General features: G+C 41.8%; 1 protein-coding gene across 1 annotated transcript in view; it reads right to left on the bottom strand.

Moving 5' to 3' along the window:
• The window catches only part of pik3c2b (phosphatidylinositol-4-phosphate 3-kinase, catalytic subunit type 2 beta), a 43,705-nt gene that overhangs the window by 9,779 nt on the left and 19,051 nt on the right, over window positions 1-14,875 (bottom strand). The window contains exons 5-19 of the mRNA XM_038301775.1: window positions 11,980-12,100; window positions 10,420-10,531; window positions 9,065-9,144; window positions 8,921-8,984; window positions 8,703-8,849; window positions 8,600-8,633; window positions 8,317-8,512; window positions 7,255-7,377; window positions 5,867-6,034; window positions 3,636-3,750; window positions 1,634-1,776; window positions 1,019-1,207; window positions 804-897; window positions 546-640; window positions 117-297 (exon numbers count right to left, since the gene is read on the bottom strand). Of these exons, the coding sequence (XP_038157703.1) occupies window positions 117-297; window positions 546-640; window positions 804-897; window positions 1,019-1,207; window positions 1,634-1,776; window positions 3,636-3,750; window positions 5,867-6,034; window positions 7,255-7,377; window positions 8,317-8,512; window positions 8,600-8,633; window positions 8,703-8,849; window positions 8,921-8,984; window positions 9,065-9,144; window positions 10,420-10,531; window positions 11,980-12,100 (1,862 nt within the window). The remainder of the gene's footprint in view (window positions 1-116; window positions 298-545; window positions 641-803; window positions 898-1,018; window positions 1,208-1,633; window positions 1,777-3,635; window positions 3,751-5,866; window positions 6,035-7,254; window positions 7,378-8,316; window positions 8,513-8,599; window positions 8,634-8,702; window positions 8,850-8,920; window positions 8,985-9,064; window positions 9,145-10,419; window positions 10,532-11,979; window positions 12,101-14,875) is intronic.

The raw sequence follows: 14,875 nt of genomic DNA, 5'->3' as shown, positions 1-14,875 counted from the left end.
TAAACCACAAATAATATTTTACAAATGGGAACATTTTTCTGTGATTATTAGACGTGCCTGGATAAACGCAGATTAAATAATAGCTTTGATGTTAAACTCAGTCCGTTCTTCCTCACCTGTCTGCTAGAAGGTGTGGCGTCTCTAACCTTCTGGGCAACCTTGGTCAGGATGGAGACCATCCAGCACTGCCGGTCAAATTCGTCCCTCAGAGCTCGGCCCACGCAGCAAAGAAGAGCGGCCAGTAGGTGCTGATAGCGAGCGCTAAACTGACTGTCCTGTAGGTTGTCCTTCAGCAGCCTGATGTGGAGACAAACAGGAAGATTCCCATTGTTTAGCTGCTGGAAAGGAAATGATCAATAACTAAGACTGACCAACTGATCCTGACAAAGACCTCCTACGAGGTAAAGAGGCATCACTCTGACTGGGTTTCTGGAGTAAAACTTCTTGACAGTAACGCTTCAGTGTTGACCATAAACCTTCTGACCTCCTTAAAGAATCAGAGTTGAACAGATTAGAGCTGATGTTGAAGAGAAGCTGCTGCTCACCAGAATAAGTAGTGAGCGATCCGAATGTCCCCGATGGCTCTCCGTAGGAGGAACCGGACCAGAGAGCTGTCCAGGTAACACTCGTGCTTCACAGCCTGTGACAGAGACAGAACCTTTTAGTTCCCAACCGATAATGAAGTGTGATAATAGTGTGATAATCCTGCCTTTTTATGAATAAAGAAATCTAGATTCTTCAGATTAAACTCTTACTGAGAATGCTCAGTTAATCCCTACAAGAAACCTCTGTGGTATTTATACCTGAACCAACTGAGGCAAGAAGTCCAGAAGCTCCGGGTCTGATATGGAGTCCATCCATTGGACCGCCGTCCTCCTTAGTTCCTGATCTGGAAATCTGGAACACACAGGAAGTTGTTGAAGTCAGGTGATCAGATGTTTCTGATTATAAACAAAGAGTTAGGCTATATGAGTGATGTGATTGGCCAGGTGTCTTTTCCCTTTAGATGAGAACATACGATGCATGCAGCAAGCCCAGAGCGTCCAGGTGACCCAGACACGCCCACTGACGCAGAAGAGCGTAGATCTCAGGCAGACATGTCCACTGCCAGCAGGGGGCGCTTGCCAGAACCAGAGGCAGGGCTGAACTTTCTGACTGACAGAAGGCTTTCTTCTCCCACAGGAGCCGCTTGTCTTCCGGAGTCAACCTGCAGACACACAGCGCTCAGATTAAGAGGGAATGGCAGGGGAATAACATGTAGATGACACATTAATAACGGTGAGATGATATTAAGATAATCTAAAGAGCTTGTTAACAACACGGAAATAAAATACTGTTGAATGTGTATATCATGAATGTGATTGTAATAATAGATTTATAACATGGTACTAATTTGCTAATAACTTGATACTGACGTTTTTATAACCAAGCTGGCATAATAACATGTACATGCTACTGGGGAACCCATAATAACGGTACTTACACGTTAATAACATAGAACTTACACGTATAGAACATGGTACTAACATGTTTAATGTGTCCCTGGAATGGTAAAAACATGGTACTGACATGGTAATAAGCTTGTGTATTGGTGTGTATGTGTGTGATAAGTATGGGTTCATGAGTGTCTGACCAGAAGAAGGCCTTCTTCTGCAGGACGTCCTGCAGCTGGATTTGACCGACGGTGTCCAGTCTGCTGAATTCATACTGAGGACAGAAGTCTGCTGGAGCAGGAGTACTGAAGAAAACCTCGAAAGAGGACGTGGGGAAGTCCACCTGAGGAACAGACACAGCCACCATCACTCAGTCGGACCCTGCTCCACAGCTAAGAGGATCTTCAATCAGAAAGGGGAGTTGTGGCCTAGTGGTTAGGGCATTGTGCTTGGATTCCAGAGGTTCTGAGTTCAAGCCCAGCTCCCACAGACTGCCACTCTGGGGCTCTGAGCAAAGACCCTTAGCCCCCACACTGCTCCCTGGGTGCCGCACAATGGCAGCCCACTGCTCCCCAAGAGGAGGGTTGAATGCAGCGAGTAGGGTTGGGAATTGAAAAGATTTTCACGATTCCGATTCCCTTTTCGATTCTATTAAACGATTCGATTCTTTATCGATTCTTTTTTCGATTCCAATTTGGGGGAAAAAGGAGAACAAACAGTTTGATTATCAGAATCAACTTTGTTTACTTAACTATTGCACAATCTTACAAACTCAACAAGATCAAGATGTCCACAGGAAATGTGAAACTGGAGTAACATCTGTGTTTAAATGAAAAATGAATACAAGAACAAACTTAATAACCAACAATGTCTAATAACAAATGATGGGATAATAACCTATTTTAAATAACAAAAAATACTAATTATAAAAAATTAGTAGGGAAAATTAACAGTTCTTTTGCAGAAAGATGAGCATATCTGCTTTTTCTGGAAGGATACAGGATCTTTCAGGGCTTATGGTGTCTCCAGCCGTGGAGAACACCCTCTCAGATGGGGTGCAGGAAGCCTGCACACAGAGGTAGTTTTCAGCCAGTCCAGATAGCAAGGGCAGCGTATCTTGCTTGTTCCACCACCACAGTGTGGCGCTATCCCTGCAGGGGATGGAGGGCAAGCTTTTATAGAGCTGGATTTCCTGATCTACCCTCTGGGCTAAGGAAAGACGGGGCTTTGATTCAAAAAGTGACCGCAGCTCGCTGTCTTCCTCCTCGAATAGTTATTTCCAAATTGCGTAACTTGCGTAACTTGCGTAACTTACGTAACGTACGTAAAAAACGTGACGTAAGTCATGCTCCCCAGAGCCGGCGCTCTAGGCTCTGGTGCTGCGGGAATCGAAAAAAGAATCGTTCAGCGAGCTGCCAAACGATGCCATGGAATCGGAAAATACGGAACCGGTTCTGAACAGGAACCGGTTTTCGATTCCCATCCCTAGCGAGTGAATTTCATTGCTCTGTACTTTTGACAGTGTAATGACAATAAAATGCTGGAGATCTTTGGAATCAAGCATTGTTCCCCAGCTTGTTGTTGCACCTCAGACAGGGTAAGAACCTGATGTGAAAGTTTTTTTTTGTTTTTTTTTGGGAGAACAGAAACAATGTGCATTGTCCCAATTCAAATAAATAAATAAAAACAAATTAAGATGGGAAGAAGGTTGCGCTCAGAACGATCAGATCAGGTAGATTAACATCTTCATTTAGAAGTTCACTCAGACTGGGATGATTATGCTTCTGTTATATATTTTTAACAGCAGTGGCTCCTAAAGCTGCGTCACCTCAGCAGCAAGGAACAGCTGCTCGTTGTTATGAAACTCCAGCACTGAGCAGCTAAGCATTCAATCTGAAGCGATTTAATCACTCCCCACTGTTTCTGACTAACAATATGATGAAGGTCTCCACTGACCATCTAAGGCTGCCGTCTGAATCCTGCTTTAATCCTAACAATCAGATCAAACTGCTTCCTCCTACTCTGGTCATCTGACCAGCAGAGGAGCTACCTATAGCTCAGGTTAGCACAGGTCACGTGACTAGCAGTCAGCAGGACCCTCTTAAGATTGCCCGTCCCCAGTGTACTTCCTGCTTCGATGTGTGTTACAGGTGTTACGCAGGTAACCAGATAACTGCTCACCTGTCCATGTGCAGCTCTTACCTGCAGGATGACACTGTCTGGCTGGCTGAAGTTGGGACAACTGGTTCTGGCGTTTCCGCTCCTCCCTGGCATTGAAGGCCACAGACCCAATAACTTCCTGCCGCATGTCAGGACGCTGCACGCACACATAAGAAATACACTTTTATCACGCCACAGTATTTGGATAAAACCCTAAGAGAGCTAAACCAACTTTATTTAGCCCAACTGTGTGCTTCTGTTGTATTGTAACTCTGCTTTAGTCTCAGGGGGTTTGTGTCCTGATGAACACCACAAAAACTGGATCACAAAGACCTGTTGGACCTCGGTTCAGGAGCTAAACACAACAAAGCAAGAGGCTTTGTTTGTTTCTGTTCATCTGTATCCCACAGGAGACTAACATCATGTAGATAAACTGGGTCACATCACTAACTGATTAGACTAAACCAGATTATAGACAGACTGCTAACCAGAGAGAACCATACAGGTGTGAGGCCTCATCTATAAAACATTGTGTGGAAACCACCCTAAAAGTGCAGATATGCGTCATGTTGTAACCTCTACCCACTCAACCATATTTAACCATAAATGATCAATGCTAATGACCTTATGTATGAGATTTGTTTTTGGAGAACACAGAGAAGAGAGCAGAAAAAAAACACAGTTTAACCTAGGCTTACATATATGTCCTGGTGAGTGAGGTGAAGACTTGGATAAATATGCATAGGACCCACTGTAGTGTTGATACACATTAAAGGGAGTATCAAGAGTTTGGTGTATGGACTCATTTTAAGCAAGGACGTTGAACATGGCATCAAACGTTGTAGCGTTTGTGCTTAGCGCTGGCTGTGATATCTCAGACACCGAGAACTTTACTGGCATCAGGCAGAGAGTTATTTACTTGTTTAACTGTGGGCTAATTTGTGCTGAATGCCAGGTACTCCAGAAGCAGGGCTCGATGTTAACCACTGCCCGATCGCCCAGGGCAAGTACTTTTTATTGTAGGGAGAGTACAAATTTTATTGCATTTGCCCGCTGGGCAAGTGCAGTGATCGCAAATTATTTATCACTCAAAATTACTTTAAAATCGCTGACTTTAGCTGAAAGCTACCCAGCCGGTGCCATTTTTGTTGTTTTGTACACATTCTCGCGTGATTTGAAGAAGACGCATGATTTGAAAAAGCCGCGAGACTTTCCGCCAGATGGCGTGAGTTTTGTCAACCTAGTGGTAATTTTGATATAGTTACCAAAACGACAAACAAGCTAGAAAGCGCTATCATATGGCAGTCTTCTGTACAGTGGTCATACATTAAAAAATGTTCTAACATTTTTTCTCTTAGACATTTGAGAGGTGCATTTAAATGTTATAGAGCTAAACATGTTAAATTGGTGACCTGTTATGTTAGTATTATTGTCTTGTTGCTGCATTTATTTTTGTCAGGAAAAACTAATCCTGAGTCAGTTAAAAGTCAGGGAATTCTGAAAATATGTAAGACTGTGGAAACCCTGTATAAAATAACTATGTATAATGATTCTCTAGGAAAGTCAAATTATATTAATAGTATTATCTTGTATAAACATACTGTGACTCTAATTTTTTTAGATTTTTAACATCACAATTTATATTTTCCCAAGCACACAACAGTTTAAAGCAAAGTTTAGTTTGAAAAGAATGTGCAGGAAGGATTGAAAAGCAGGTTAACACGGTAATGTAGGCTTGAGTTCATTATCTGACGCATGCATATACACACCAGGAACCTGTAAAATTAAAAAATACTGAATTACAAAAAACATTTAAAAATCAAATATGTTTCATTGATACAGATACAAAAATGAATATTAGGAACTATATTTATGAAACATTATACTGGGCAAGTAAAAATTGTTTCTGGGCAAATTAAATGTGAAAGTCACTTGCCCAAAGGGCAAGTGGTAAAAATCCTTAACGTCAACCCCTGCCCCAGAGTGATTAACAGCTGTAAAAAAACAGAGATGGTACGGTGAGACAATGCGCTCATAAGCCAGTCATCATCATGGGCCAGGAAATCTTGATGCTCCCTGAAAATGCACTCCCTATTATCTGTCCCATTTTCAGAGTCCACACACATATAGGTCAGAGGTGTTGTGAGGAACAAATATTCTCCTGTCAAGTTTCTTTTTCCAAAGATCACAATCTTTACTTGGGAAATGACATTCACAAGTTCAATAAATGTGATTCCTGATCTTTTCTTGGGGGACTGCATCATGTGACTCACTGTCTGAAGTTAAAGAGCGGCATGGTGACCCAGCCCAGAGCCTCAACACTGCGTCTCTGTTTGCCCTTATCCTCGGCTCCTCCAGGGGGCGGCAGTGGGCTGGCGTACAGTGTCACGGTTAGCTGTGACTCCCGGGGCAGCTGGTTGATCTGAACTGGGAAACACACCCTAGAGGGAAAGTTTGAGGGGTTAAACACTTGATTAGGTAGGAGAAAAAGGTCCTAGAAACCTCTTCAAAAGTAACACCAATTTTTTAATTCTCTCAAAGACTAATTTAATGCTGCACAGCTGAAGTGAAAAGATTATTGTCCAAAGATGTTAACATTCGTCTTGTTTATATTTAAAAGCAGAAAATTCAAAGTAATTAAGGTTTTCATTTGTTGACGTCTGTAGTCAATTTAACGGGTTAGATTCATCAGATCTATGAGAAAATATAGCTAAGTATCATCTCCATAGCAGAGAAAATTTAACAGACAAAATTTTGTCTGTTAGATTTACCAATTTATATATATATATATATATATATATATATATATATATATATATATATATATATATAGTAAAGAGAGCATTGTCCCGAGTAGTGAACCCTGTGGTACTCCACAGGCAGAGATGGCAAAAGTACTCACTTTCCGTAGTTGAGTAAAAGTGCAGATACTTGTGTTAAAAAAATACTCTGGTAAAAGTGGAAGTACTGATTAAACTTCTTTACTCAAGTAAAAGTAACAAAGTACAGGCTTGTAGATTTACTTAAAGTATAAAAGTTTTCATGCCGTTGCCTACATTTTAAATGGATGTCTGCCAATAGGACTAGATCTCCGTTGTGTTCATTTTCAATCATCTCGTCATCCATACTACTATGCTAACGCCACCAAGCTGCAATGATTTGCCGCGAATGAATACCGCTGAATCTGTCGATTCATCTTGTAGTGGTGCTTCAAATGCAACTTAGATTCCCATCCAATTAGACTGAATTTGGTATTGATGACGTGAATAATAACAACGGTAACTCGATTGAAATGATTCTAAACTAAAGTAACGAGCCAATTTTTTAAAATGTAAGGAGTAGAAAGTACAGATATTTGTGTAAAAAATGTAAGGAGTAGAAGTAAAAAGTCGCCATAAAAATAAGTAGTAAAGTAAAGTAAAAATATCAGAAAAATCTACTTGAGTACAGTAACGAAGTATTTGTACTTCATTACTTCCCATCTCTGTCCACAGGTAACCTGGAAGTTTTAGGAATATATATGGTAAATAAGAATATCTATTATTAACATAAAGAAACTTGTGAAACAAATAACATCTAATAAATCAATAGAATCTGGACTAGTTCAGCCTTTAACCCCGTCAGACAGGTGAGGCTGTGACGTAACATCTCAGGTACATACCTCTGATCCCACACCACCAGGTGGAACAGATATTTACTGACACCCTGTTTGCTGGTGTGCTGCGGCGCACAGAGCTCCATCCCTCCATGAGTCAGAGAGCAGGACAGGAAGAAACCTTCATAACTGACCAATGAGAGAGCAGAAAACACATATAATGTTGTTGTGAGGTCATAAGTTCACTTTATCTATCACTTTATGTCAGGGCTCTCCAAAGAGCCGCTCAGTGGCGGTTTCAGAACAATTCAACCAAGGGGGCCAGGGTTGGGACAGTATTTTTGAATGGGGGCCCAGAAAAGAGGTCAAGTTTGTCACTTGATATACTAAATGAGCTGCACAACCTGAGAGCCATCTGAGGCTCTGAACTGAAAGAAGTAAAATATCCATGTAATGTAGTTACATTCAAATTTTCACTTGTTCCAAATGAAAATTATTTCTGGTTTGAAACTGTTGATTTCACTTTACCTAAAATTAAAATCCCTTATCATGGAAAAAACAACAACAATTGAAAAAATTTCAAAATAAAATCTGCTTCAAGTCAAAGGTGATACTGTTGCATGATCACATGATGTCACACACAGTTTGGTAAATGTGACCTCACTGGATAGACATTTGATGATAGGTGTGGTCAGTGCTGCAACAACATAACCAAAGTTACCGTTACAAAAAAGCAAAATTTAAAAAACAAAAAATCTAAATAAAGATTTGAATGTCCTACATTGCAAGAACTAAAGGGACAGCTGGTCTCTTCAGGGAAAAAAACTGTAATAATTTTTTTTTTTTTCCTGGATGTTTAAACCCAGTAAAACCCTGTCTCCATGGACCTGCAGATTTCATCTCTGGTTCTGACCCATCTGGGGGTCCAACCCAAAACACACTGGTTAATGCTGGTCATGCAGTGAGCATGTGATCCTGCATCAGAGCCAGAGATGAAAAAAATCTGGACCCACATCAGAACTGAAACTGAACTTTGGTCCTTTAAAGTAGCCAGATGTTAGCAGCTGGGTCAAACGTCAGTGACCAGAGACACAGAATCGTTCCTGCTGGGTCAGAATCACCCTGTACCTGGTGGCCCAGGTGATGGGGACCCGGTGGGCGGCGTACACATTGAAGGAGAGCACGTTGGTGACCAGCCCAGCCTCCTGCACCGGTGCCGTGCAGCTCTGACTCTGCTGTGTGGTGTGGAAGTTGGCGTTAAATGTGCTGCAGTACAGCTCCACCAGGTCCAAGATGGCTGCTGTGATCTTCTCCACCACCGATTCTGCATAAGGAGAGGACGAATTAAGTACATCTAAGTATCCAGTGATAAGTTCTGCTGCAGGAGCTCGGCAGTAGTTTCTGCTCATACCTCTGTTCTCTCTGAGTGACAGCACTGATGCATCCTGGGAAACATAAATAGGTTAGATTTGGAGCATCTTCTGCAGCTCTTTCAGAACCTCTGAATCTCTCACCTTCAGAACCTTTGGCTGCAGACGACAGGGACACGCAGGGAGCTGGTTCAAGGCTGCCGTCACATCCGGAGTTTCCACGGCAGCTAATGAGCTGCAAAGGGCCTTCAGTGATTGGACGAGGCGCTCCACGTGCAGCAGCAACTCCGCCTGCAGAAAGGGACACGATGAAGGCGGCGAGTGTGTGTGTGAGTGTGAGAAAGAGAGAGCGTGCAGGTTACCTCTGACAGCAGAAAGGACTCGGCCTCATTGTGAAACGTGTCCAGCAGCAGAGTCAGAGCCTCCCTGATCAAACACATGGAGACACTTGTTAGCCCCGCTCTAAAATCGACCAATCAGAGCTCTGTGGAATCCCAGCTCCTCACCTGGTGACGGTCTGTTTAATTGGACGCTCCTGGAGCAGGATGCAGTGATTCATGGAGGACGGGGAGTCATCATCTTCCTTCTGCAGAGAATAATCAAAATAAACTTTATTGTAATTATACATTCCAACTTCATTAGTCTTTTGTGTCTAACCCACTGGGCTCAGAGAGCAGCAAGCTGCTTACAGAGCCGGGGAACCAATCTGGAACTCAGAGTCTCGCTCAGGGAACTAAAGCAGCAGTCGGTTGTGATCGGAACAGCATTCTGCTCCATCCACAACCAAAAAATAAACCTTTGCCTCTGATTGTCTCAGTATCAAATGGCTGGGAATTCACTTCCTGGTTCCAATGGATTTTAGATCTTTAAGGCTGAATCCCAAACTGCCCCCTAACCACTAACCCTTCACTATCAAGTGTCATTTGCAATAAAGTCAACCTCACAGCTGTTCAAGGTGCCTGGATTTATTCCTATGAGAACACAGTGATGCTGCATATGCATGGCCTTGGGCTCATCAAACATTTGCCATTTACAGCAAAATAAATCTATCCATTCAAAAAAATATTTCCAAGAGGACTTTCCATTTAGGAAAATAAAAAAAGACAGAATTAATCTCTAACTTGTAATTTTCTATGTAATGAAGATGCAGCAAATCAGGGGAAATAAATCTGAATGCACATGTTTCCTCTTCCATTAGTTCACTGTTACACCTGCTGCCAAATTCCAGCAAGTGTGCAACTGATGCAGACTCTCCATTTAAGGGCTGAACAGTCCACTCGCCCTACCCACTACCTGGTTAGGGATGGCCCTTTATGTGGCAGACAATCCGTCGGAACGTGCAAACAGAGGGTTATTGCTTAGGGTTAGTGTTTAGGGGCCAGTTTGGAATTCAGCCTAGGTTTGCAGCTGACATAATCCTGCATGTTTTCTCAGTTCCTGAAGATCGCCTGCAGGGGGCAGTGTTCTTATCTAAAATGTATTTATTTCAAATTAAGCAACCTTGATGTGAGGATTGGTCCGTTCCACTGGAAAGTGTTTATTAAACACCACTGAGGTTCCTGTGACATTACTGGGTGTGTTTGTTTCCTCTGGGACTGAAATGAACCATTTGTTTGTGTGTGTGGGTTCTTGTAGATGCTGCCGGCACTGTGTGGATTTTCTTTTTTTTTTTTTACCAACATGGAGGTCATTTTTGAAAACGTAGGCCATTTTTCTGGTCCTCCTCACTAATTTTTCCACTATGCTGTTCCTGGGGTAGAGCTTTATGGCTAAGATTGAAAGTCAATTTAGTTCAAGTTTAGAAATTAATAAAAAAAGAATGGAAAATGAAATGGATGTGTGTGTGGGCGTGTGTGCGTACCGTGCGGGCCAGCTCTGTGTTGACCATCGATCTCTTGGTGAGAAATAGCCGGATGTCCCAGTCGAACTTTAGACACTGTTGTACAAACTCCAGCCCGGCCAGAGTCTGCGAGCTGATGGACAGAGGGACAAAGGACAGGTGGTTTGTTAGACTTAGACAACTTTTATTCTCATTTTATACACACAGAGTGTAAACCAGACAAAGTCACATTTTGCTTTCAGACAGTAAATGAGCATCAGCTTAGCGGTGAAATGAATATTTCCATTTCATAAAATGCAGGAGTGATCAAATGTAAACAGTGTGGGAGAAAAAAAACATGGTTTACAGTAAACAGTTTGTTCTGAAATTTACTCTGATCTCGTTCTTCCAGTTCCTTCCGCTCTTCTGATAGTCTGCAGCTCAAAGTGTTCTAACAGGTCCATGAAGTCTGGAGTTATAGGCCAGAACTTCTTAACCCTGGTTATTAGGGCCCTAAAACTAAATGTTTTAGGTATTTTCCTGCTTCCACACACCTGAGCTGAATGAAAAGGTGATAAAGGCTTTTGCAGCATTTGATGGCTGCCGAGGAGGTAAATCAAAGTAATCGTTTCAATCAGGAGTGCTTGATTAGAGGCATCAAAAACATGAAGGACAGCGAGCCCTGAGGACCAGTTAAGAGTTATAAAAAACCTGGTAAAGCCCTGTGGACATTAGAGGTTGTTAACAGACTTCACTTGGTGGCAGGAATTCCACAGCCATTAGGAAATACTTGCAAGGAACAGTTTTCAGAGTTTCAGAACAACTGTTTGGATCAAGATACACTTAAATGTTTGGCCTGAGGTTTCCAAAACAAAGCACATGGTCAAGTTTTCAGTTCCACAGAAGCACTGATACAGATCTAACGAAAACTTCATCCAGGTAAACAGGGAATCTGATTCATAGATATTTAGGCATCCTAATCCAGATGAACAGGGACCTAATGCACATCTTCAGAAAATTTGATGCAGGTTTGAAGGGAAATTGACCTAGATTCAGTAAAGTAGAACAATAACAATGCATTGGTTATTGTTTCAGCACAGGAAGTTCAGCCACTGACGCAGCTGCTCATATCTCTCATACACACACTTCCACCCACACACGCAAACATACAGCAGTGTGTAAGGACATCTGCAGATATTTCATGAAGCAGCTCTGAGTGGACCAGGACCAGAGACCCACAGCTGGAACATGGTCTGGAAGCAGCTGTTCTGCTGGAGGAAAACTCCGCCTACAATATACTCTATTAACCCAGTATGATTAGAACCATCCGGTCTGTCTCCATCCAGATGGTTCCACCTTCTTCAACCTCTACAAGTTGCTGTTCTGATAATCTGGGGCCAGATGTTCCACTAGTCTGAACAACAGAGATGGTTTCCTCTCCGGCTGTGAAGACTGACAGTCAGTCTGCAAAAGATCCATACAGCTTTAAGATGATCCACAGAACCAGAACCTTGAAAGCTCAATCTCGCAGCAGCTGGTGTTGAACTTGAACACAAGGAACCGCTGGACCAACAGAACTAGCAGTAGACGTTGGGTACTTACTTGCTGAGGAACTCCTCCTGTCCACAAACTTTCAGCAGGTAGTCGTCCACATCCAGGTGGTCCAGGTGGTCCTGGGTGAAGCAGAGTGTCTGATAGATCAGCAGGTCCACTGTGGACGAACCTGAGACACAAAGGGGATCCAGTTAGGCTCAGACTGTTCCACAGAACCCAGACAGGAACATAACCATAATACAGATGATCAGAATCAAAACGTGACATTATTCAAACATACTACATAACCAAGAAAACAAAGAGAAGGTGTAAACCTTATTTTTCAAACTAAAGAAACACATCTGCAACTCAGCTCGTTACCATGGTGACCTGTTCCTTTACCTGATGAGTCTGGAGGAGTTTCTGTGACAACAGCACAGTTAGAAAAAAGGTTCCAGAGTTTAACGGTTCAAAAATGTCATGGTTTCTATTGTCTTTTGAATATGAACATCTAATCTTTTTCATATCTGGTCAAAGGAAGATGACTGCAGCAGTATTATGGAGAAATCTTTGGTTGAGGCTTATGCTACGTTAACATCGGACGTGCTTTGGGCAGCAGAAGCAGCCGTTTTACATGCAAAGACAATCGTTGACACATATCAAGAGGCACCAAAAGGTCATGCAGCTGCTGGAGTTGGAAAATATAACTTTTGCTAATCGAAGCGCCACATCAACCAATCAGAGAAGCTGATCTTCCACCAGCAGGGAGAGACACAGCGCTGCAGATGATCATTCCCCTTTATTAACGCATAAATTAACAAAAAATGTTGAAACCTGCTGGGAAAATATGTTTACTTTTATTATTCTGGTGCGTGCAGTTTGTAACACGTACCAGAAAAACGCTAATATCTACTTCCATCCGCAAGTAGGGGAGAACCCCCAAAAGATGACCTGGCCAGAGGCAGCTGCTGCTGGGGATTCCCAGTGACAGAGCACCACTGGTATGAGGGGGTCTGTACAGCTATGACAGCAAAATAATATATCAAGGCGGGATCGTAATCTTGATAGGCTGACTGCACAAACAAAGTTTTGAGGTGGACTTCCTCACAAAAAAATATATTAAACTACTTTTCACTCACTGATCACAGCAAATATAGCAAAGCCGCCCTCTGCCATTGAACACAGGAGCAGCAGAAGCATCAGACGCATCTGGACACACTTTACAGGACGCGCTTCAGGAACATCAGAGATGCTCTTGAGGTGCGTTTGACCTTAATGTGGACAAGCGTCAAAAATGAAGCAGCAGGCGCCTTACTGAGCAAATAAGCTCACGCAATGAAGCAGGTTTAAGGATGTGGTTATTGTCATCGACCAAACAGAATGAGAGATGATTATCTGATGGTTTCAGACGTTTAAAATGACTCTCACTTTGACTTTAGCTGCTATGACTTACAGTATGTCTATTGATGAGCCAATGAAAATGCAGCTTCCTCTAGCGATGGACCACATAAGCTTCCATCTGAATAGTGGTTCTGCTGGAGGTTTCTTCCTGTTAAAAGGCAGTTTTTCCTCTCCACTGTCACTACAAGCATGCTTAGTGTAAAGGATTGCATTTGAGTCAATGAATCGATGCAATCAACTGGTTTTCCTTAGAAGTATATCATGTATCAATTAAAGAATAATAACTTAAAACAGTGTAGATGCAAATTGCAGATAGATCTGTTGTGACATTGACGGTGTTTTCTTATAAACATGAAAGAAAAATGTCATATTCTCTCAGATCAGCTGATCAGCTGCTCCTGACAGTGCCTAAAGCAAGGCTTAAGCTCAGAGGGGATCGAGCGTTTTCTGTTGCAGCTCCAAAACCTTGGAATGGATTGCCGCTGCACATTAGACTGGCCACCTCTCTGTCTCATTTTAAAACTTTTCTTAAAACCCACCTCTTTTCTTTGGCTTTTGACACCATGTAGAGTGTTGATTTTAAGTACCGGTATACACATGTTGATTTTATGCATACACATGCATATTTTTATCCTCTGCGGGCAGTGCTTTTATTTGATTTTATTTACTTTTATTTATTTTAGTTATTTTATGGTTTTTGTGCAGCACTTTGGAAACCTTGTGTTTATTGAAATCGTGCTATATAAATAAAGTGGATTGGATATGATCTTTTTGTAATTTAAATACAACAATGTACAAGATTATATAATAACGTATCCACTATGAGAACCATAGGCAATCACTAACTATTAAGAGTTTTCTTCCTTACTCTCTCACTGTTGTAGCCTAAACCAAGATCTACATAATTAGGGGTCCAACATATTTTTTCCCCGTTAATTTCTGAAAAGCAGTGAATAAAGCATTTACCAGGACTTATTTCTGTTATAAATTAATTGAAGGAGACAGATGTGTGATCATTCAATGAGAATATTGATTGGGAATATGGAATTTCCAAATCCTTTTTGAAATTGCTTTTTTCACTTCATTTACTTTTTCTGTGACCCTCTGGTCTCTGAGCACACTGGAATGCAGCTAAACTCTCTCACTGGGTAGACCGCCACACTTCGTTAACAAAATGACCAATGAAGAAGCTATTTACATCTGAGGACCAACTATGATTCATTTCATCTTATCATTTTTAACATATAAATGAAGAAAGAGAAAATTATTGACCAAGAGAATCATCCTAAAACAATCAGCACATATATCAAGGATTGGTTAGACTGATGTCAAGATAAATGTTATTGGTACATAGGTTACCATAGCGTCTCTAGAGGCCTGGCATGGAAATTACACTGTGTTCAAGTTTCTACTGAACAGGGATTGCAATTAAAATGTTATTTAAAAAATCCCTTTTTCACTGGCACATTTTACTGTAACAGCCAGGAGAATCAGGAGATGAAACACACCATTAGAATAACCCCCCCCCCCCCAAAAAAAAAAAAAAAAAACACATCCTCCCTGT

The sequence above is a fragment of the Cyprinodon tularosa genome, unplaced genomic scaffold (genome assembly GCF_016077235.1).
Source record: "Cyprinodon tularosa strain WSP-4 unplaced genomic scaffold, ASM1607723v1 ctg474, whole genome shotgun sequence".
Taxonomy (NCBI): Eukaryota; Metazoa; Chordata; class Actinopteri; order Cyprinodontiformes; family Cyprinodontidae; genus Cyprinodon; species Cyprinodon tularosa.
The sequence above is the reverse complement of the archived record's forward strand: the minus strand, read 5'-3'. Positions and strand labels throughout refer to the sequence as shown.